This window comes from Platichthys flesus, chromosome 12, assembly GCF_949316205.1.
Source record: "Platichthys flesus chromosome 12, fPlaFle2.1, whole genome shotgun sequence".
Taxonomy (NCBI): Eukaryota; Metazoa; Chordata; class Actinopteri; order Pleuronectiformes; family Pleuronectidae; genus Platichthys; species Platichthys flesus.
The window spans coordinates 17316860-17337895 of NC_084956.1; the positions used below are offsets into that span (position 1 = coordinate 17316860).

Sequence of the window (21036 nt, forward strand, 5' to 3'; positions counted from 1 at the left end):
TAATAACAGCAGTGTGCGTCAGTACTCGCGCACAGTTTCCATGCTGTCAGCCTCTAAAAGCTTGGAAAGTGTGTGTGGTTAGGAAGAACTTTTAAATGTCTGCGTTAGGAGGAGCCCTCTTTCCCGCCCCCTGCAGGCCATAGCTCCAGACACGATGATATGTCCGGCAGTCCCTGAATGCACCATCACGCCCAGATTTATCCCAACATCCGGGACATTGAGAGCGGAGCGGCGTGTGGAAAGTGGGTAAGCAGGGAAGCGGAGGGCGGACAGGCGGGTTGATGACAGCTGTCAGTGCGGCCAAAAACACCACGGATCTCTGAAGAGGAGCCGGATGGATCTTCCCTGAACCTCCAGCGCGGACGGGACGACGCCTCGGTGGTATCGGGGACTATTAGAAGGTGTCGCGGAGGTGAGGTCATATTTTTGGGGACGGGGAGGATCGGTGCCAGTTTGCCCCGTCTGTCTCTCCCGAGAGTCGAGACTAGCACTGATGGCTATCCAAGCTAACCAGACGAGCTAACCAGTTGAGCTAGCCCCGGCTCCCGGGGATTGTGCTCGATGCTGAGGGTCATTTCCGAGGGAAGGACGCGTGTGTGGTTGTTGTCGTTGCTGTTCAGCGGCAGCTTCACTGGAACGGTTGTAAGAAAACATTTAAAGGGGACTCTTTCAAATGGGAATTTCGGGAGGACGACGTGCTAGTTAGCATTTCTAGTTAGCATTTTTTTTAGTTAGCGTACCAGGACTAGGCTAACCTCAGTTACCTTCAACGCTAGTGTGGTTAGCAAGCTAACGCTACCGGTGTAACTTTACCTTTAACATAGCGTATACTCCTCATACAATGTATTTAATATTCACAGTACAGGTAGAGGAATGCTAGTGAGTGGGAAAGTTCATGTTTCAGTAATGTGGTGGTAGCTGAAGTTGGTTCGCTTCACGTCAACTAACAATAACGCACCAACCTGCTGTTATTTGTTCAATAATTACATGAATGAATAGATTTTACACTCGGTGTTTCTGTGGTGGTCACAGTGTTCATTTAGAATTTAGAATCCACGGGGTTTAGATCATCGGACGGCATAAAGCAGCGCTCATTCTTCGCTCGGTGCTCTGACTCAGCTGGGTCCTAAACTAGGCGTGTTCCCCCTGTCTGTGCCACTCAGCCACACTGACGATCCGTCTGTGATCTGTTACATTTCGATGTCTGAATGTTCATCAGACACATCATGTTGGTGATGAGTAACTCCATTATACCAGCTGTTAATACCAGACATATCAGAGCAGTCATCGGTTCTGATGTGTTTCAGATGTTGGGGTTATTGTTGTCATCCTCCTCTGGAGCACATTGGCTGTCCTGCATCGGAATGTTATTTCAAAATCCTGATTTACAAGCCTGAAGTGGTCCTGCATGTCACGTTTAAATCTGGTTCATGTCAGCCACAAGTGTTTATCCAAAGCCCTTGTAGGTGCCATACATGAGTGACTGTCTGTTTTTGCAGGAATGGAAGTAAGAGATAGGGAGTGTATGAGTTGTTAGGGAGATTAGAGTGTATGAAAGCAGTGAAATGGAGTTGAAACTGGACACTGCACTGTTGCTTATGTTTGAATATTCTGAACACTTGACTTTGTGTACAGCCACGTTGAAATGTCTTCTTCCTCTGTTTTTTCCCCACTAGGTGTTTACATACTGTCTTGTGTATTTTCTGGACTTGAACATCATCGGTAGAGCTACAGTTGCAGAGGCAACATGGGGACACAAGGCACTGGTAGAAAGCGTGCCCCTGTGAAAGATCGATTCTCAGCAGAGGATGAGGCCTTGAGTAGCATTGCCCGAGAGGTAAGTTCATACCCAATCACATACAACTTGTTTCTTTGTTTTGGAGAATACTGGGATAAACCTGGGCTACACTATTTGTATTGATCCATTCATGTATTGCTGAATCATTCCTAATGATATTTTCTCAGATAATAGGCTCTTCAAGCATAGGTTGATGGTGGATTTCTAAATCTATGATGTGGGAAGCAGCATCAGATTTTAAAATGTTGGGTAGGGTGCTTGCTGAGTGCATATCTTCATCATGGTTAACACCTTGTTTCACCATATTAAAGTTTATACCAATCTGCTTCAAAATGTAATTGTTTTTTTGTAAATCAGTTCAGTAGTTATTTACGAAAATTGCTCACAACCAAAGAAATTACAACGAAAATCAAAAAGGACAAGGACTGCCGAAACAATAATCAGCTGTAATATAATTTTTACATATTTAAATTTAAAATATTGCTAGAACGTTGATGATATCCATTAGCACATTCTGATAGAGCTGATGTTGTGTCGTGTGTCAGACTTTAGGTTTGCTTTTGAAACAACTTACTGTTTAGTCAACCACTGGCAGAAAGGTGTACTGAACCTGTTACGCAACCAATTATTCGAAGTGCTATGGTCAAAGTTGTGTCAGCAAATCGGCCCTGGAAACATACACTTCTATGTGGATATTCAGGTTTTACTTGTTAGTGTTTCAGCCCGCGCGAGAGAGACAGCTGGTTTGGACCACAGAGAGATTGACTAGAGTGTTTTTGTTTGGGGGGGAAACACAGGCAGAGCAGAGAAGCTGCCTGGCCTGTAACAACTTGCCATGGGATTATTCCATTTTGTTCCACAGCAGCGCTGCCATTCCTTTGCCTTTTTGTCAGAATGTGGTGCCTAAGAACAATGAATGCAAAGATAATTTTCAGAGTTTCAGGGTTTTTCAAGTTTGGTGGGCACAGGCAATATATAGTGTCTGCAGATTTTTAGCGATCGTTTTCTGATCAAGGCAAATTATTTCTTGCATTCACATGTGGAAATGTAATTCTGGATATTTCAGGTTTTTCATTCATATTTGTCTTGGCCCTCTATACTTTATCTGTGCTGTTTCAAAGCTGTGCAGTGCCTCATTCTGTAGCACTAAGCACAAGGCTCCATTTGCTCTCTTTATAGTCATGCTGGCTGATCATAGAAACATGAGTCATCTGACCCTCCCAGTAAGGTCCTACATCTGAATCTCTTTATGGAGCAAACTAGAGATTAGATCGACTGTGCAGGGAGTTTGGTTTGTAACTTGTTGCATATCACCACCCTCCCTTACAACCCTTCAAATCAGTGCAGCTTCTGCTTCACGTTGTCTGTTCCTGGTGTAGAAAAGGTGAAGCCTGTCTGCCTGTGCTTGGCACGGATCACTGCTGAGAATGACTGTAAATTTGAGCCTGCACCGTCACCGGCCCCTTACCTTACTGGGCAGTCAGTCCGCCGGGATACCAGACGCTTGCATACAAATCTGACAGTGTTTGAATCAGATGATCATCTCATACCCGTTGTGCCTCAGATTAGGATCTAAGGGAGCTAATGGTGCTTGAACAAGGCAATCATTGACTTTCCTCAGTGTACAGAGGGGGTGTGTTTGTGTGGAAACTGTAGTTCATAGTCCATATAATTTTATTTGGAATCACTTGTACAATGAGAAATGACAAACTCTCACTGTCTGTAGTTTATGTTGCAGAGAACATTCTCCACTGTCTGTTTGATCTAACTTAATACCCCAATAATACAAGCCTATATTTTATTTGACATAAAAGAAGTATTTATTGTTCAAAGTACCACATTTAACACAAGGAAATCCACATATCCAGGGACTAGTCAGATGTCATTTTTATATTTTTTCAAGGTTTGTCCTTTAAATTACATAGTTAATTTAGGTGCATTTAGTGTGAGTGTACTGGCTTATTTGTAAGTCTTTCTATCCCATTAAATCTATTGATATTGAGGAGATAGATATTGTTAGTTTACAGAGGTTATTATACAAGAAATCTACATTTACAGTATTCAACTCAATAGCATTTATAACATTATCTGCACCCTCCATTTAATGTACTAATTGTCAGCTTACATCGTACAAATGAAGCAGGAGATGCCTTATGTTGCTCTCTTATTACAAGTTTGTACTCTTGTTTAGTTTGTTAGTATTTCTAATAGTGTCTTCTAGATGTGATCAGGTTGCTTAATTTGTCCAAAGAACAGTCCAAAACCCAAAATATCAATGTTCAAATAATCTACAGTTATAAATTGAGCTTCATCACAGTCTCAGTGACTCTGAAAGCTGCAGGTAATCTCATGATGGATTGCTTGACTGCTATTTGTCCACAGTGCTGGAGGTGTGTTGATGGCGAGCCGCTCAGGTTACTCTGCCAGCCCCACACGATGAGGCTGTCCGAGAGCTGGGGCCAGATGGGCCAGGCTATAGATAGGACACAGACAGAGCTCAGCTGTGCTGCTGTGCAGAGCAGGTCACACTGTCAGACAGCTCAACAGGTGCAGCACAGCACAGGGCCAGCCGTCTCTCTGGCTTTCTCATTTGCGTGCTCCCCTTGTACATTCACAACTTCACATCCGTTTTCACCTTGTGAAAGGCATGTTTCAGTCATTGACTAATGGGTAAACTACCAAATCACTCAGAGTAGCAAGAGGAAATGACAACAATGTGTCCCACAAGGGATAGAATGAATGACCAATAATTATATGAAGATAAAAATGTTAATATCAGTCAATTTTTGATAATTAGTATGAATAAATGTCAAATTATTAATTCTTTTAATTTTCAAAGTCAGTTCTTTGCTTCTGAGTGATTGTTGTGCTTTTAAAGGGATAGTTCACCCCAAAATTGATATGCACTCTATCTACTCACCACCATGACGACAGAGGGGTGGCTGAAGTGTTCACAAACACTTTTTGAGTTTCAGGGGTAAACAGCATTGCAGCCAAATCCAATTCAATTGGGTTAGGGTTATTATTAAGTAAATGGTGACCTGTGTACTGTGTTTACATAATGCATAAGGACTATATCAATATTGTACTTTTAGAAACTTTAAGTGAAAATTATATTGTGATAAATATCGATACTGTTTTAACAACCAACCCTGAACATAACCTTCAGCAATGATGAAATGATATTATATCAGATGTTCAGAAATGCCTCTTTATATGAGGGTCATTATTCTCTCTTACTCATCATCTCAACTTCCCCCTGGATGTACAATCTGTGGTCATGGTATTCACTTATTGGGATGTCAAGATAATTCTCCTGTTAAATAAAACTGTAGTCCCTTCAGGTGAATACAAGTTACTTCCTCCTACAGTTAAGTCTACCTCCACAACAAGGGTGTTTTTCTGTTTCAATACTATAGGTTTTGATATTGATTTCCCTGTCACACACTAGATGTACTGAAAAAAACTACATTGAGTTCGGGCTGGTCGCTCAGCATCAATATAAAACAATTTTTTATTCACTCCAGGCTATTAGCAAAACAGCTCAAGCGAGAGACACCGTCCATTCTGGCAGCGCAGATAAGAAACTGCTGGAATGCTGAATGTGTCTGCAGTGAGATACAGTACACAGCAGCATGCACAGTATTTGTGGACTGTCTTTTAGTCAACGATAAAGGGCTGGGTTACATGAGCAAGTGTGCCATTCTTTGGTGTGTTCAAAGTTTAGGCATGTATAGTATGTTATTAGTAATATGGGTGTAATAGAAGGATTGGCCTCATGGCCACCTGTGTGACTCCTCAGGGCTTGGTAGGGACTTGGCAAATTTGCCGCCTGTGCTGAGGTCCTATCCATGTTCTGGCAAATTGTTTCATGACTCCTCTCACTTTTCACACATTATTATCATTGTTTTACAGAACTCATTTTACAGGTATTAAGGTTGTTAGCATTACAAAGTACATCCTCAAACATGAGTATAAAGTTGAGTGCCCAAATATACTCACGTTCTACTGTGTGATTTGTTTTTGTTTAAGGCCACTTCCTTGAACTCATTGCCTTTGTTTTTCTTTACCATCTTTTATCTGTTTCCTTTTAATGACTGACAAGTGTATTCATGTTGTGTCTCACAGGCGGAGGCCAGGCTGGCAGCGAAGAGGGCGGCTAGGGCGGAGGCCAGGGATATTCGAATGAGGGAACTGGAACGGCAGCAGAAAGAGGTATACAAAACAAACTGAACTTAACTGGCAAAGACGCACTGTGATGAATGTTCAACCCAACGAGTTGTAAATGTCATCTAACTGCAAATAAATGTGAAAACATGGTTTTCTCCCACTTTTGTTACAGTTGCTACAATAATTTACACTTTTTGCAGTCTGCCTCCAGAGTCACTGGTTTGGAGGAGACTCTACATCTTGAAAGAAACTTTCAGATTAATCCGAGAGTGCATATACAAAACCATAACCACAGAAAGAAAAATAAGTGCTGCATGTCCACAGATATCCACAGACCAACATGTCTATTCCTGGTGCAAATGTCCCCCAATGTTGTTTTTTATATTTTCATATTTTTGAGTGAAATATGATTGTATGTGTTTCCTTCACTTCCTCTCTCTGTCCAGCATTCTTACCACTCATCTGGCAGTAGCAACAGAAAGTGGGGTCAGATCCACCAGTGGATGGTAGGCGAGCGAGCGAGTGCTACAGCCTCGCAGTCCACTAACAGCCTGTTGTGTGTGTGTGTGTGTGTGTGTGTGTGTGTGTGTGTGTGTGTGTGTGTGTGTGTGTGTGTGTGTGTGTGTGTGTGTGTGTGTGTGTGTGTGTGTGTGTGTGTGTGTGTGTGTGTGTGTGTGTGTGTGTGTGTGTGTGTGTGTGTGTGTGTGTGTGTGTGTGTGTGTGTGTGTGTGTGTGTGTGTGTGTGTGTGTGTGTGTGTGTGTGTGTGTGTGTGTGTGTGTGTCTGTCTGAGCCCCGGTCAACCCTGACCGTTTACACTTGACTCACAGACTACACTGGACCTCACTGTGGAAATATGCCTCAGCAGTGTATTTGTTTTGGAGACACCCTAATCTGTGTATCTATAGACCAGGCTATGGTCTTTGACTTTATTTAAAGAAGCTGACTTTGCATGGAACTGGGCAGTTTGGACATTTAGCTGCAATCCTCAAACCTCCAGCTACTTTAGAAATGGTGGATGGTTTTGAATGTTAATGAGTTGTTTTTGCATGTATTTGCTTGACTAGATTGTGCTGCACTATTTTGCCTTTTATGAGAATATATGAGACGGAAATTGACTGCATATAACCTAGTATATTCATCCAACAGCGTGGTCTTTCATTTGATAAAGCAGGATTTCACGTTCAGATTTTTGTAACGCTTTCACTCGAAACCCTGCGTTCGTGCTCAAATAGCTCCTGCTGCTGCTGCTGCTCAAACTGTGCACTTGCACTCGGATGATTTCTTTCTTGGACTGATTTCCTGTTCTCCAGCTTCTGCTCTTGGATTTGTTCGGCACATGCATAGGCGGTTAGTTTAACCAGGTTCATGCAGTGCCGCCCTCTACGGCTTTGTTACTACACTGGCTTCCTGGTGCTTTTTTCTTTGTCAACATTAGTAACTAACTAATCGGTTTGGGAATTTTAACATACTTGTTATAGAAAGAATCTAAGCTCAGAGGAGAAATTCAAATGCAGATGTTTCATGCTCGCACAGTAGCAGTTTTAGAGAAAGGACAAGAGCAGGATATCCATCCAAGCAGCAAAATACTTTGAATGCAAGCTCAAAGTTTGAGCACAAGCAGAGCAAATCTAAGCCCAAGCAGGGGCCGTTTGAGTGCAAGGGCAGAGTTTTGAGTTAAATGTATTAGTTTCACGCTCAAACTGAAAGGCCAAACTTTTGATTTAAGATACAGAAGAATAACATATTCATGTTTTTCATTAATCTTGAGGCTATGATTGAAGTGAGTAACCGTGGTGGATGTTTATCCATTTGGTTATGAACATGAGGACAGAAGTTGTACAGCATGGTTTGGGGTTTACATAGCAACTGTTTTGCAGTGACATTATTCACCCTTGTGACGCCTTTCTACTTTCACTCTGTAATTCTTATCAACTTTCCTCCCTGACCCCAGGCTGACTCTGAAAAAGCCAGAACCTCTAGTAGTAGTAGGTCCAGCAGTCGTCCGCACCGGGTCTGTATCTCCCTCACACACATCCTCTTTGTCTTCCTGCATTTCCTCTCCTTTTTTCTTCTTTAATCCTGCAGTTAATCTCTCATCACCCATACCCCTCTGTCTGCTTCTCTGCTGTGACTCCATGTTTCCACATTAACAGGGGCTGGATGATGATGTCATGTCAGTCCGTAGCTACAGGGTGCGTACATAATACACCACTGCCTGTTTTATTAAGACTTGGCTCTCATAAGGGCACACTGATGACGTGTGAAAGCAATAGTTTTGTTCAGAAAGCACTACTTAGCAGTATTACATTTATGTTCTTTTGAGCTTAGTCCATACTTAAGTTGTCCTCGAGAAGATTAATGTTAATGTTTTCCTGTCTGTTTCTTTACTTTGAAGTCAACTTCATCAGCAGTACGCGACCTTGGTTCTAGTATAAGTCGATCCAGCTCCCGTAGAAAAGATGCCCTGGTGCGTTGTGTGTGTGCATGTGTGTGAGACCATAATGTACCATGTGTGGAGTCTGGCAACAGGTTGAATATTGATTGATTCACAGCATGTAACCAGAGTACTGGATAACTTTATTGTACTAAGCAGAACTAACTTATATTCAAAAGTGTTTGCTCAGCAGCAGTCAAAGCTTACAGATGTTGTGCCCTCAACCTGTGCTGAGTTATGTGCAACAGTATAGATGCTCTTGAACACATTGCCAGTAGTAGAGAATAGAAGGGCTGATATTGCATTTGCACCAGCTGTTATAAAAAGCTTGTCTTTGGGTTGTGTCTGCATTTTCAATATCATATTTCTTTACTTAACTTCCATCACACAGTGATTGTATTGGAAGGTCCTGTCTGTGACAAATGTCTGTGTGGCCTTGATAGGATCTGTTAAAATAATGGGTTTGCTTTGTCAGTTGCTGTGTTGTGATACTCAACCTGAACAACTAACCTGGTGTTAGTGAGATACAGGAAAATGTTTGTTGACTGGGCATAACGCTTGTGACTCCTGTTCTCTCTTCAGTCTGACAGCCTCTCCACTAGCTCTGCCCTCAGGAGTTCCCGCTCCACTGTATGTACACGTATATCGATCCCCTCATTACTGCTGCCTTCCTTCCAGTCATTTGACTTACTCAAGCTTCCTTTTTTATGGGCTGAACAGAGTTCTGTGTACAATGACCTTCGTGGCCATAAAAAGGCTTCATCCAGCTCCTCGAAGAAGGACCTGCTGGTCAGTGTTTTTTTTTTATCAGTGTTAGTGTCTCTGCAGTCTCAAGCATGGAGGCAGTGAAAACTAACCATGATGATCTACAATGAACAACTTAACCCCTGATTTCAAACAATTTAAAAAAAAAAAGACACTAAAGCTGCTTTCAGGCATCCACCAAAATCCTGACAATCTCTTGAAATTATCCTGAGGGGCTGTATGTGAGAACACAAATATCAAAGTCATTTTTTCTGGACATTCTCTGTAGTTTCTCCTTCCAGCCTCCTAGTAAACACTCCAGATAATGTTGGAGTGAGCCCATGTGAGAACACAGCAAGAAATTAGCCAGAGGATTCACCATAAGCGAGGGGGTGTGTTGATCACATTTACAACATGTGATGACACAAAATAAAAAGGAATACAAATCATCTCAGGATGAAAAGAGGAGTCGGGCGCTAGAAGACAAGATCTTAACTTGGAAAGAAATTGATCTTCCAGAGTATTTGGGTATAAGAACTGATGTCGGTGTTGATATGCTGTAAACAAAAACACGTGATTTGAGTAGTGGACTTTTTATGCATATTTCCTGTCTCCAACTGAAAGAGATTTTTCAGTCGCTTATGCGTTTAACTGCAGGACCTCATGCTGTGTTCTTCATATGTGAATTGGGCAGACATTGTCCAGAGTTCATGTCTGAAAACAGCTATAAATATTATTTATCAAGTTTTTTGTATAATTCATCTGAAATATCAGTATGACACTTAAATTCATTTTGTCAGTGATTATTTGAGGTCAAATGTTACTACTCTTCCAGACTGGTCTGTACCATGATCAGAGGAACTACACCAGCCTCACCAAGAACAAACCTCCGCCCTCCACCTCCTCCTATCAGCCTCCGCCCTCCACCTCCACCTCTACCTATCAGCCTCGGGTCAGTCTTGCTCTGAGTGCTGCCTGTCCAACCTTCAGCCTTTTTATATGGTAGTCAAAGGACACCCAATGAAACTGGACTCCAGTTTGAACATCATACTCCTAGCTGCACGATGCAGTTTATTGGACATTTATATTGCTAACAGTTGTTATATGACTGCAATATGGGCTATCGTTTGTTCGAGATAAAACCATCAAAGATTAAGGGAGAAACCTGCTGATTGTATATAACGAGTTGCCTAGTTTTGTTGTAAAAAGACAAAACTGTGCTTTGAGGAGATACTGTATCTATCCACTCTAAAACAGTTTTTGTGACTATTTGAATTCATGTTAATGATTGCTGGCTGACTAAAGTGCTGCAGTACCAGTGTTAAAAAAACACAGAGAACAAGGACAGTGTCACCTCACCTGACTTCCACACTCTGAATGCTACAGGGTCAGCGAAACATTCATCCTGTTTCCACCCGCTGCAGCTCTTAAATCTCTCTCCACCTCACATTCCCGCCACAGCACTCCTCTGTCCTCTAAACTGACCTCTCCCCGCTCCCCTCCTCTTCAACAGGCCACCACTTCCTCGTCCTCCACCACGGGTACAGGGCTGTCTCGCAGCCATAGTATGGTCAGTTTCTGTTCACTGGGGTGGACAGCATCTTTCTGCATGCCTCTAGTTATCCTAAGAAGCAGACTTTTCCCCTCTCACATGTGAAAGGATGTATTTTAGTTAGATAAGACAGGAGCTTGTGTGAAGCTAGTGCCACTGAAACAAACTGATATTGGAAATGGTGTTTCATATTATTGCATGCTGCAAAGAAAGCCTTGCAATCATACCTATTCAGCCAATGCCTCAAAGATTTATGCTCCTTCTCGTGTTTTGCTGAGTCCTGCAATGTCTCCCACGTGTTCCTCCAGGCCTCTATTTGTGACGACACGGGTCTTTACGTCTCGGGCTACAGTTCAAGAGCTGTGAGTCTTCTGAATGTTTGTCGAACCAGCGTTTCAGCTGTATACTGTTTTGTCTTTGGCCTAACATCTGACCTTGATGTGGATCCCCTGACCGATCCTGTCCTCCTCCTCTTCCTCTTCCTCCACCTCCCATCCACAGCCCTCTGAATACAGCTGTTACTCCTCTTGTGCCAGCTCCACCCGCAGCAGCCCTGCGGTGAGCACCCTATAACCACCACCATCCTGCATGATATCAGCTAACACCACAAACGGACAGTGACAGACTCCCCTTTGCCCCCTCTCTGCATCACACATCCCTCCTCATATAGACGTTTACATGGACAACAACATTCCGAATACTAAACTTATTCTAAACAAACACTATTTTGATTATGATGTTCCATGTTTTCTATGGTGAACATGTTAAACTGAGCTGAAATAGTTTAGTGTACAATTCTACAGTTTTTACCATTTAGGAGGTTTCCTTCTAATTTTGCCCAAAAATACGACCTTATTTGTGTTAAGGGTGATTGAAAAAACTGTTTATGTGACTTATTCAGACTATTGTTTTAATAAGGTTAATATCAGAATATTTTTGTCTGTATAAACATATTCAATGTGACCTCTCCTACCAAACTGTGTACAACTTGATTAAGAGAGCAGCATCCCTGAAGCGTGTGAACTGAGAATTTCTTCTGCAAAATTATCCAAATTGCATGAATTTGGATAACTTTATAGGGTTATAGTCTTTGGAGTAATCCAATATCCAGTTTTAATCAGACAGTGCTTCTGAACATCTATGAATTGCTGTCTGAACAAGACGTGTGTGTCAGAAAAAGCCTCGGGCATTCAGCCATCTTCTTCTTTACTTTGTCTCCTCATCGTGTGCGTGCGTGTGTGTGTTTTGTATGTGTGCGTATTCCTCTCAGTCTTCCTCAGATGATGACACTGTCAGCAGCGTGTCCCAGGAACGCTTCAACAGAGGCCGCAGGGACAGTGTGGTGAGCTGTAGGGAACATAATCTAGACCAAAGCTGTTTTGTTATTGTAGTACGATTCTGTTACTGCATCACCTTCATACCTATTATTATACATTTTAAATGCATTGACCATGAACTCCTCTGGCTGCATTGTGTATGTCATGTTTTTCCTCTGTCCTTTCCTAACTGACTCTTTGGTCCCTGTTATCATTTATTTCTCTGCCTTTCATCTATGTCTCTGCCATCTTCCTCCTGTGTGTCCTGTAAGCAGTCGTCCGACTTCTCAGACATTAGTGAGTCGGCTGCTGATTATTTCAGCCGCTCCAACCGAAGGGGCAGTATTGTGTCTGACCTCGATGATTTGAGCATTCCAGATCTGGACGCTGTAAGTGGTTAAACCAAGCTCGCAACAGTGGATCGGCAAATGCAGTGCAACAGCAATGTTTGAATAATGTTTATAATTGATGCATGATTTGAAATATATATTTTGGTTTTCCAAACTCATCCTACATCCTGCTGTCATGTTTTATTGATAACCTTATAAAAGAGTAGAATGATATATGGCTAGTCGACGTGGCAGCATGGACTTATCGTATGTTATTTTTAACACTGGTGTGATTCCCTGAGCATTGCACTCTGGTTGACAAGTGTGTATGATCTGTGAACATGCAGCACTTCCCCCTGACTCGTATTAACCCGTCTCCAGGACTAACTCCCTGATTTGCAGGTGAAGAACTCAGCTCACAGCATAACCACACAGGACGCATGGTTCTCAAAACAGTTTGCAACTAGTTGTATAGTAAAACATTTTTTTTTTCTGTTGCAGCTGGATGAAAAATGCGACAAGCAGTATACAGACTACAGTCGAGTGAGTTTACTATTATTACGTATTTTACTTAATTCATTCAGCAGCTTCACAAAGCACCTGAGTAGATTTATATATACAAATAGAAAGTACTGATTGAGAATTCATCACGAATGTACCTCGAAAGAAGCAAGTAAAATCCTACACTGTCTACTGGATTACTGTGTTGCTATGGCAACGCAATCGTTTGTCAAGTTCATAAAACCCACTTCAGCACATGTTTGTGACAATACCTCCCTCAGGAAGATGTGAATAGGATCATTAAGAGCCCCGCAGGATCGGATGTTGCACTTATGCATTTTTGTTTCTGACTGTGGCGTTTTGGGTCCACAGCCGTCTTCACGCTGTGCCACCCCAAGCCTCTCAGCAGCCACATTGGCATCACTGGGTGGCACCTCGTCCCGGCGCGGCAGCACAGACACCGGCAGCGTCTATGATGCTGACACCAGTCTGAGTGAGCTTAGGGTAAGGGGAACCACACGCACAGCGTTGACTCTTTCTACATGTGTCTGGTTAAATAGAAATGTGATTATATTAAGTAAATTTGCATTTAAATTTCCGTTAGTCATCATTACGTTCTCAAAATGTTTAAACCCATATGTTCTATGTTTGAGTCAGTTAAATAAACTTCTTTTTCTGTGTATGAATGAGTCTTCCACAGCATTTCCTTCCTCCCTGCTGTTCTAAGTGTCTGCTTTAACCGTTTTTTCTTCAAGTATGCACGGGAGGTCTGGATGTGTCATGTGTCCTGCTTAGCTGGGTGGTCATGTGTTTGCCAGCTAGACTGTCTTTGAGACAGAAGCACGGGTGCTCTGTTATCTCTCCTTGATACCCCCCTACCCTTTCTGACGCCCCAGCTCACCCGATCCATTCCTTCCATCTGCCCTACAGGATATCTATGAGCTAAAGGACCAGATTCAGGATGTAGAGGGGCGTTACATGCAAGGGCTTAAAGAGCTGAAGGTAGAGGGGCTTGAGCTCGCAGCATGCCTTCTCTTGTCCTCTGGGAGCAGTATGGCCTCACTAACCCCCCCACTCATACCCCTTCTGTGCCCCCCCTCTCCTGTAGCTCTCTAACACCACAACTCTGTCTCTGCGTGCTCTCAGTGTGAATTGCGTAATGAGCCTTTCTGTTGCATGATCTTCCCTCACTTCCTGTTTTGATCCAACTCACTGGTTGCGGCCTGACGTGAAGACACTCCCACAGCTCAGAGGTGTAAGAAGAAGAGCAACATGCTCCACCTGCTGACAGATAACAGCAGTTCTCTGGGGCTTGGTGGAACACTCCTCTTCCACCCAGCCCCAGCCTCGGCCCTTTTGTTTGACGTCTCAATTAACCTTCAACACCTTTCGCTCTCTTAGAAAGGACAATATACCTTTTATCTAATGTATATGACTAGTTTACTAACAAACCTGACTCCTGGCTTGTTCTTGGTAGAATTTAATACATCTGAAGCACTTTAGCTAGATTACATTTGACCATCTTGTTTCTGGTTCACTTGTAGCTCTCTCTGTCAGATCCCCTTTTGACACTTCTGCCTCGTTCACTCCTCAAAGTGATTCTGTACTTTCTTGTTTTTGTTTGTTCAAAGTCACCACTGTGATATCCCATAGTGAGCGGTTAAAATGGTGAAATACCACAAATTGTGTCTAGGATTATGTCTAATGACATTTGGAAAAAAGAAAATGCATTCGTAGCATGTTTGGTGGGTTAAATTTGTTGCACCTAAAAGCCCACCGGATGCATGTAGGTGAGCTATGCTTTAAACATGTTCACTCTGTTTATTAACCGGCTTCAACCCATATCAGGAGTCACTTGCTGAGGTGGAGGAGAAGTATAAGAAAGCCATGGTATCGAACGCGCAGCTTGATAACGACAAAAACAACCTCATCTATCAAGTCGACACGCTAAAGGACGTCATAGAAGAGATGGAGGAGCAAACGTCCGAGATGAGGAGAGAGCTGGAAGAAAAGTCAAAGGTGAACTTTGTCAATCCATCAAGGAAGAGTCATTTGAAAAAAATATGTGGCCATGCTGTGGCTAAAAAGTTCTGTCTGTGGTTCCAGGAACTAGAAAGGCAAAAGCACACATGTACAGTCCTGCAGCATAAACAAGAAGAACTGAAGGAGGGAATTCGCCAGAGAGATGAGCTTATAGAGGTAAGGCTGAATATGAAACAAACTGCTTCTGCCAGTGTGACCACATACATTCTATCAACGCCTTGAAAGAGGTTGGTGCAGATGGCAGACGAGACTTTGTTCTGCAGGAACTTTGATAAGGGTTGATTGGCACTGGCCGGCCTCTATGTCATCTCCCAGTCTATGCTGTGACATTCAGCTGTTTCCTCTTCCTGTGTGACTCTGAACACTATCCTTCATTCCTCTCTCAGTATTGTCTCCTCAAATGACTCTCTTCTCTCCCTGTTTGTATCTCTATGTATTTATGTGCATTTTCACTCCTTTGTCTTCTTTCATTCAATTTATTCCTGTTTTTATCCTGTGCTGTGTCACCTTGTTACTGCTCAACGCTGCTGCAGGAGAGCCAGCGGATGCAGACTAAGTTAGATGCCCTCACCAGAGAGGTGTTTGACCTGCAGGAAACTATAAACTGGAAGGACAGAAAGATTGGGGTAGGAGGCCCCATGTGGCTGCTCCGACAAGAACCGAGAGTCATAGATTATGCACTTTTTCAGCCTGTAGACACCGTGTCCAGCTCTGTAACCTCTCGTGCTATCACTGCATGATGGAGATCCTTAGGCATTAGCACACACCTGGACCCATCCACATTCACAGTTTGGAGTTTTGCATGTCAAATTAACTGGGTTTTCAGTTTGGATTCTGCAGTGTCAGCTAACAAAACAAGTGCACTGGCACTGTGTTAAATCTACAAGTGGACAGCCTGTAAAAATACAGATGTTTTTCTTTAAGGTTGTTATGTTATCATAAGTATTTGGATTACATATCTAAGCATGACATGCATGTTCCACGTGTGGATCAGTTAATTTGTCAGCTCATGAAGTCAGGATCCTAATGATAAAAGTATCATAATTAGTATCTAGCTTTTCACAAAGTGCAAAATCAGAGGTACATCATCTCCTATGTATTTTTTTGCTATCTTTATTCAAGATCATGGTTTTAAATTTGACATATTGATTTCACTTAAATAGTTCCTGCTTGTGCTCCTGCTTGTGCTTTAGCATTAGAATGACCAGCGATCTACTGGACTCTTGTTCCATAAAGGTGTTTTCCCTTCAAGCATGCAAACGGAAGGCTGGTATAATGAGAAGGCTGTGGAGGGCCATTTTCACAGACTGAAAACTGAAGATCATACGTTTCCAGTGTGCACAGAAGTACCATGAGCACGAGAAGAGCTGAAACTGGTGCGAAGGAATTCTGTCCAAACAACAATTTGAGTACAAGTTTGAGCATCAGCAGAAAAGCGCTATACAATCGGAGTACAAGCAGGGGCTATTTGAGTGCAAGTATAGGGTTTTGAGTGAAAGTAATACAAGATCTTGCTCTCAAACTGAGAGAACACGCACTTGGATAAAGAGGAAAAAAATCCATAATCTCCCTTCTTGTCAACTTATCTATATCTTTTCCCAGAATCACCTCGTCTGTTTTTACTGTTTTTTTCCTCCTCCTCTTTCGTGGCTTGAGATGCACAGTGCACGTTTGTGCATGGAGCGTGTCTTTGCTGTGTCATGTGTTGCATGTCTGTGTCTGAGTCTCTCCAACTTCTCCTCTGCCTCTTCTCCTCTCTTCTCTCTTGCCTCCTCTCATCTGTGTGGCCAGGCCCTAGAGAGGCAGAAAGAGTACTTTGATTGCATTAGGAATGAGAGAGATGAGCTCAGAGATGAGCTCGCTGACATCAAGGAGAAGGCCAAAGCAGGAGAGGTAGGTCCACTAAGTCCCAGAGAAGACATACGGTTAGAGGAATGAGTTTACGGACAAATAACCACATTTGAGACTTTTTCATTTTGGGTAGAAGCCCTTAAATGTTATCAAAACTGTTATTGTGTTTATTGCCCCACTATATTTTCTTGGTGCAGTGTTAATGGGATGAGAGTTCAGGGCTGGAAGCCTTCTGGTTTTTGTTTCTAGATTTAACTGATTGCATTTAAGGAAACTTTGTTTGCCTCCAGGTAAAAAGGCCTGTGTTAAGAGCAACAAAGGTGGGACACAGTTACTGGAATGCTTCAACTACCTGCTTTTTAATTTATCTGGGTTCATATGGAGATAACTATCAATAAAGATTAGCCAAAAGGTTGTCTGCACCTAAATATACTTCAACATCAGAATAAGCTTCTAGGCTGCGAGATTGATCTGTAGATGACCATGACTTCAGTTCACTACATCAAATTACAAATGAATGGATTTATTGTTCAAAGAAGTATGCTCTTAATGTCCCTGTTCATAGACATCACCACAGGAACTTCCCGCATTAACAAATGCACAAGTCAGCATCTGTTATTGTGCAAACACATGGTAAAAGAAAGGAACATGTCAGAGGGGTTGTGCAACATTCAACATTCAAACATTCAAAAGCAATTAATGTAACTATACACTGCCGAAGTTCTAAACAGGCAATGTGAAGCAACATTCACATGGTGACCTGGAAAAGATGGTTGTGATGAAAGTGGAAGTATTTTTGCAAACATGTCTGAACAGAGACAGAATGTCTTTGTCTTTGTTAGTTTGAGCGGACGAATCCTGACACATCCGGCTTCACTTTGTGCCTTCAGGTTTAAATGAGGCAAAGTCAGGGGCTGAAACTTTTGTTATATGGATATGTGATACATGTTATCACCCACAGACCACTCACTTGCCTTTACTGTTCAAGATTTTAGCTTTTGTTTTTATTATCAAAGCTCCATTAGTTCATGACTGCCAGCTGTTGGTTTGTTTGGTTACTTAGAAGGGGTGAGGGGGGATGGTATGATGGAAAGAAGTGACATCAGTTTATAACTTCATTACTGTAAAGGTTCTGGTAACAGAGTTTCCTCAGTAATTTGCCTTTTCTCACCACAGAAACACGGGCTGGTCATCATCCCAGACGGGACACCGAACGGAGACGTTAACCACGAGCCCCTGTCCTCAGGGATCACTGTGGTCTCCCAGGAGGCCGCCCAGGTGCTGGAGTCTGCAGGAGACGGACCACTGGGTGAGTCTGAGGATGTGATTGATAAGTATGCAGATCTGATGAGACGTGTATTTACACTCAGCAAAGCTTGTAATGAGAAGAAAACCTTGTACGTTTGAGCGATCTTGTTATTCTATTCGTTGTTTGTCCAAACAAGGCATATGCAACAGGATTCAATTGACCATGCTTTTCAAAGTAAACTGCGTCAGCTCTAAATAGTTTCCATCTGTTGTGTAGATGTCAGGCTACGGAAGTTGGCAGAGGAGAAGGATGAACTGTTGGCTCAGATCAGGAAGCTGAAGAATCAGCTGGAGGAAGAGAGACAGAAACACTCAAAGGTGGACAGCACGTTCACGGACGGGGAGAGGATGGAGAACGGTACTGACCTGCACATAATTGAGATGCAGAGTAAGTTGGTTTTAAAATTATGAATCCACACAGTGATGAACATTTTCTGTATTTAACCTGAGCTGCTTTCAACCATGCACATAGCTCCAGATATTCTCCTGAAATTTTCCAGCAGGGCTCTATGTAAGAACCCAAGTGTATGAGCCAGTTGCTCCGGACACTCTTTGCAGATTCTCCTGCCAGCCCCCTTGTAAAACCTCTTGATAATGTCTGTGAGCTCATGTTAGAATACAGCAGGTAATTCTCCGGCTGACAATGACAGCTCTAACCCAACTCTGCTTGTCTCTGTTTTCTCTGTAGGAGACGCCAACAGACAGATTAGTGAATTCAAGTTCAAGCTTTCTAAGGCAGAACAGGAAATGGGCACAATGGAGCAAAATGTGAGTGGGAAAGAAACGACCAACCACATGACAGTTTGCACTAAATTAAAGAAACATGATTCACAGGCTTTAAACCCTTTTGTGTCTGTTTTTCAGATTAACAGACTTGAAGGGCAAGTAGCCAGGTACAAGTCAGCGTCAGATAACTCGGAGAAAATAGAAGACGAGCTTAAAGCGGAAAAACGGAGACTTCAAAGAGAGGTAACGACGCCGAAAAACGTGTTTTTACCAGCGAGAAGAAGTCAGCAGGCTGAATGTGATGACTCTCCTCTGTTCCCCCCCACAGCTACGCACGGCTCTAGATAAGAATGAGGAGATGGAGATGACCAACAGCCACCTAGTAAAGCGCCTTGAGAAGATGAAGGCCAACAGGAACGCCCTCCTGTCGCAGCAGTGAGGCAAGGCAGCGTCACCACAGAAGCCCTTAAACTCGCACCTCAGACCTCTTGACTGCCATATTTGCATCTGGAGCCCATTTCCATTTACAGCTGTAACACTTTAAGATTTGTAGCTAACCAAAAAAAACACTTGTAGCACAGGAAGAAAAACAAAACGGAACTGTGTCTGTTTTCTTTTAAAACCCTGAAGTGTCGGTTTGAGCTGGCGAGCTGCCAGTGTTTTGGGAGGAATGACTCTAAATAAAACTTTAAAGTTGCTGGGAGATACAACCGAGGAAAGATCTCTTGTCACTACTTAATTTCTCTGACCTTTGTACTACATCATGTTATCCAGGCGATATCCTTTCCCTCTGGCTGGGTGCTTGGCTGTATTGTTTTGTTTATTATTCTTTTTTTTCTTTCTTTTTTGATAAGTTGCATGAATGAATATAGTGATGCTTTTTAAACTATTCAACCCTCACAGCTGCTCCAGCCCTGCACCTTCTCTGCTTCCCCTCACACAGTGAAGTGCCTTCTCACTCTAGGAGACAGGGGGTCTGCGCCGCTCCATGAAACAATAATAGTTTTAACAGGTACAGAATGATGTATTTAAGAAGAGGTGCGGCCGTCATCTGAAAATATACAGAACCAACTTTGTCTGCTGCGGTTTCATTGGAATTTTTTCAAATATTTAAAAGATTTCTTGAAAATAAATGTGTAATTTACAGAACTGTGTATATTTCTAAATCTGTATTGTCAATTTGAATGTATTCATTTGAAGGTTTGGTAGTTTTGCTGTACATAAACTATATTTAAATATGAGTGTAGATTTCAAATACCTGGTGATATTTCAGATTATTTAATCTCATTTAAGATCCAGATTTGAATATGGAATAGAGAACAGCTAGTGGTCGGAGGCATTATATCTTCTGGTTGTCCGTCCGTTTGTCCCGGGTAAATGTTCTCTTGGAGTCAAAGATGAACTGATAAGAGTTTGGTGGACAAAGTTAAAGTCAATGACATATCAGGAACCCCCCCCACAGGTAATATCATCACATCTGACATAAACATTCACTTAGACTCGAGGATGATCCGATCACAATTTGTAGATCCAGGTCACTGGTAACTGACGATTTACATGTTTGTCCCGAACATGATTTCTTAAGTCTGTCTTTTAGGAATCCCTTCAAAATCGAATGCGATGTCACAAAAAGAAATTTGTGTATGTAGTACGGTATGTGCATTGTCAAAGCATGAGGTGAGTTGTAGCCTTTGTACTTTGTGGATATACATACAGTATATTTAAATATGGGCATGGACATAACTGACATAGAATAGATCTTATTCTCTTTTTTCCTAACTCTTCGGTATCCAGATGAGTTCTATGCTGTGACTGAGACAGAGATTGGAACATCTACCCTACAGCAGTAATTGTTGAAAGCGTTTTTCCTTCACTTCCTTCAGTTTCCATACTGACGTTACGAACTAGTAATTGTCCACAAGGTATTTTCAAGTGAAGGTTTTACTAGGCTTCACGCTGAGCTCTGATCCCTCACCGCTGCTCACGCCTCACAGTTCCTGGGGAAACTGTAAAAGTAATAAAAGTGGAGCTGGTGTTTTGCCACGTTTTGGGCATCATGACTCAATTCTGTTTTTCCTGGCATCGTATCCCAACCCTCGCTTTCAGAAAACCATGTGAAGGCTCCGCACTTTTAAATAGGCCATTCAGAGCGAGGATTTCCTGTGACCGAGTAGAGCCTTCATGCATCATGGCAGATGTGTTCTATGCCTCTGCGACAGCCAGTGGTTGAACGCGTTATGTTTTCGGGTTCTACGTCCATCTC

The 21036-nt window shown here is 42.5% G+C and overlaps 1 protein-coding gene across 11 annotated transcripts; it reads left to right on the forward strand.

The window, feature by feature from the left end:
• Window positions 1-217: 217 nt before the first annotated feature.
• On the forward strand, window positions 218-19922 carry lrrfip2 (leucine rich repeat (in FLII) interacting protein 2). Of its 11 annotated transcripts, XM_062400814.1 has the most exons (27): window positions 218-412; window positions 1677-1837; window positions 5927-6013; window positions 6415-6474; window positions 7921-7980; window positions 8123-8161; window positions 8365-8436; window positions 8986-9033; window positions 9124-9192; window positions 9983-10099; window positions 10661-10717; window positions 11008-11061; window positions 11201-11257; window positions 11970-12041; window positions 12291-12404; window positions 12846-12887; window positions 13218-13349; window positions 13776-13847; window positions 14694-14864; window positions 14952-15044; window positions 15422-15514; window positions 16680-16781; window positions 17916-18048; window positions 18265-18435; window positions 18736-18815; window positions 18912-19016; window positions 19102-19922. In XM_062400814.1, the coding sequence occupies exons 2-27, from the start codon at window positions 1748-1750 to the stop codon at window positions 19210-19212; spliced, it is 2301 nt and encodes a 766-aa protein (XP_062256798.1). In that variant the 5' UTR covers window positions 218-412; window positions 1677-1747; the 3' UTR covers window positions 19213-19922. The 11 variants fall into 11 exon arrangements, with proteins under 11 accessions (XP_062256798.1, XP_062256801.1, XP_062256799.1 ...); XM_062400817.1 differs by lacking the exon at window positions 13776-13847; XM_062400815.1 differs by lacking the exon at window positions 11201-11257.
• Window positions 19923-21036: the final 1114 nt, after the last annotated feature.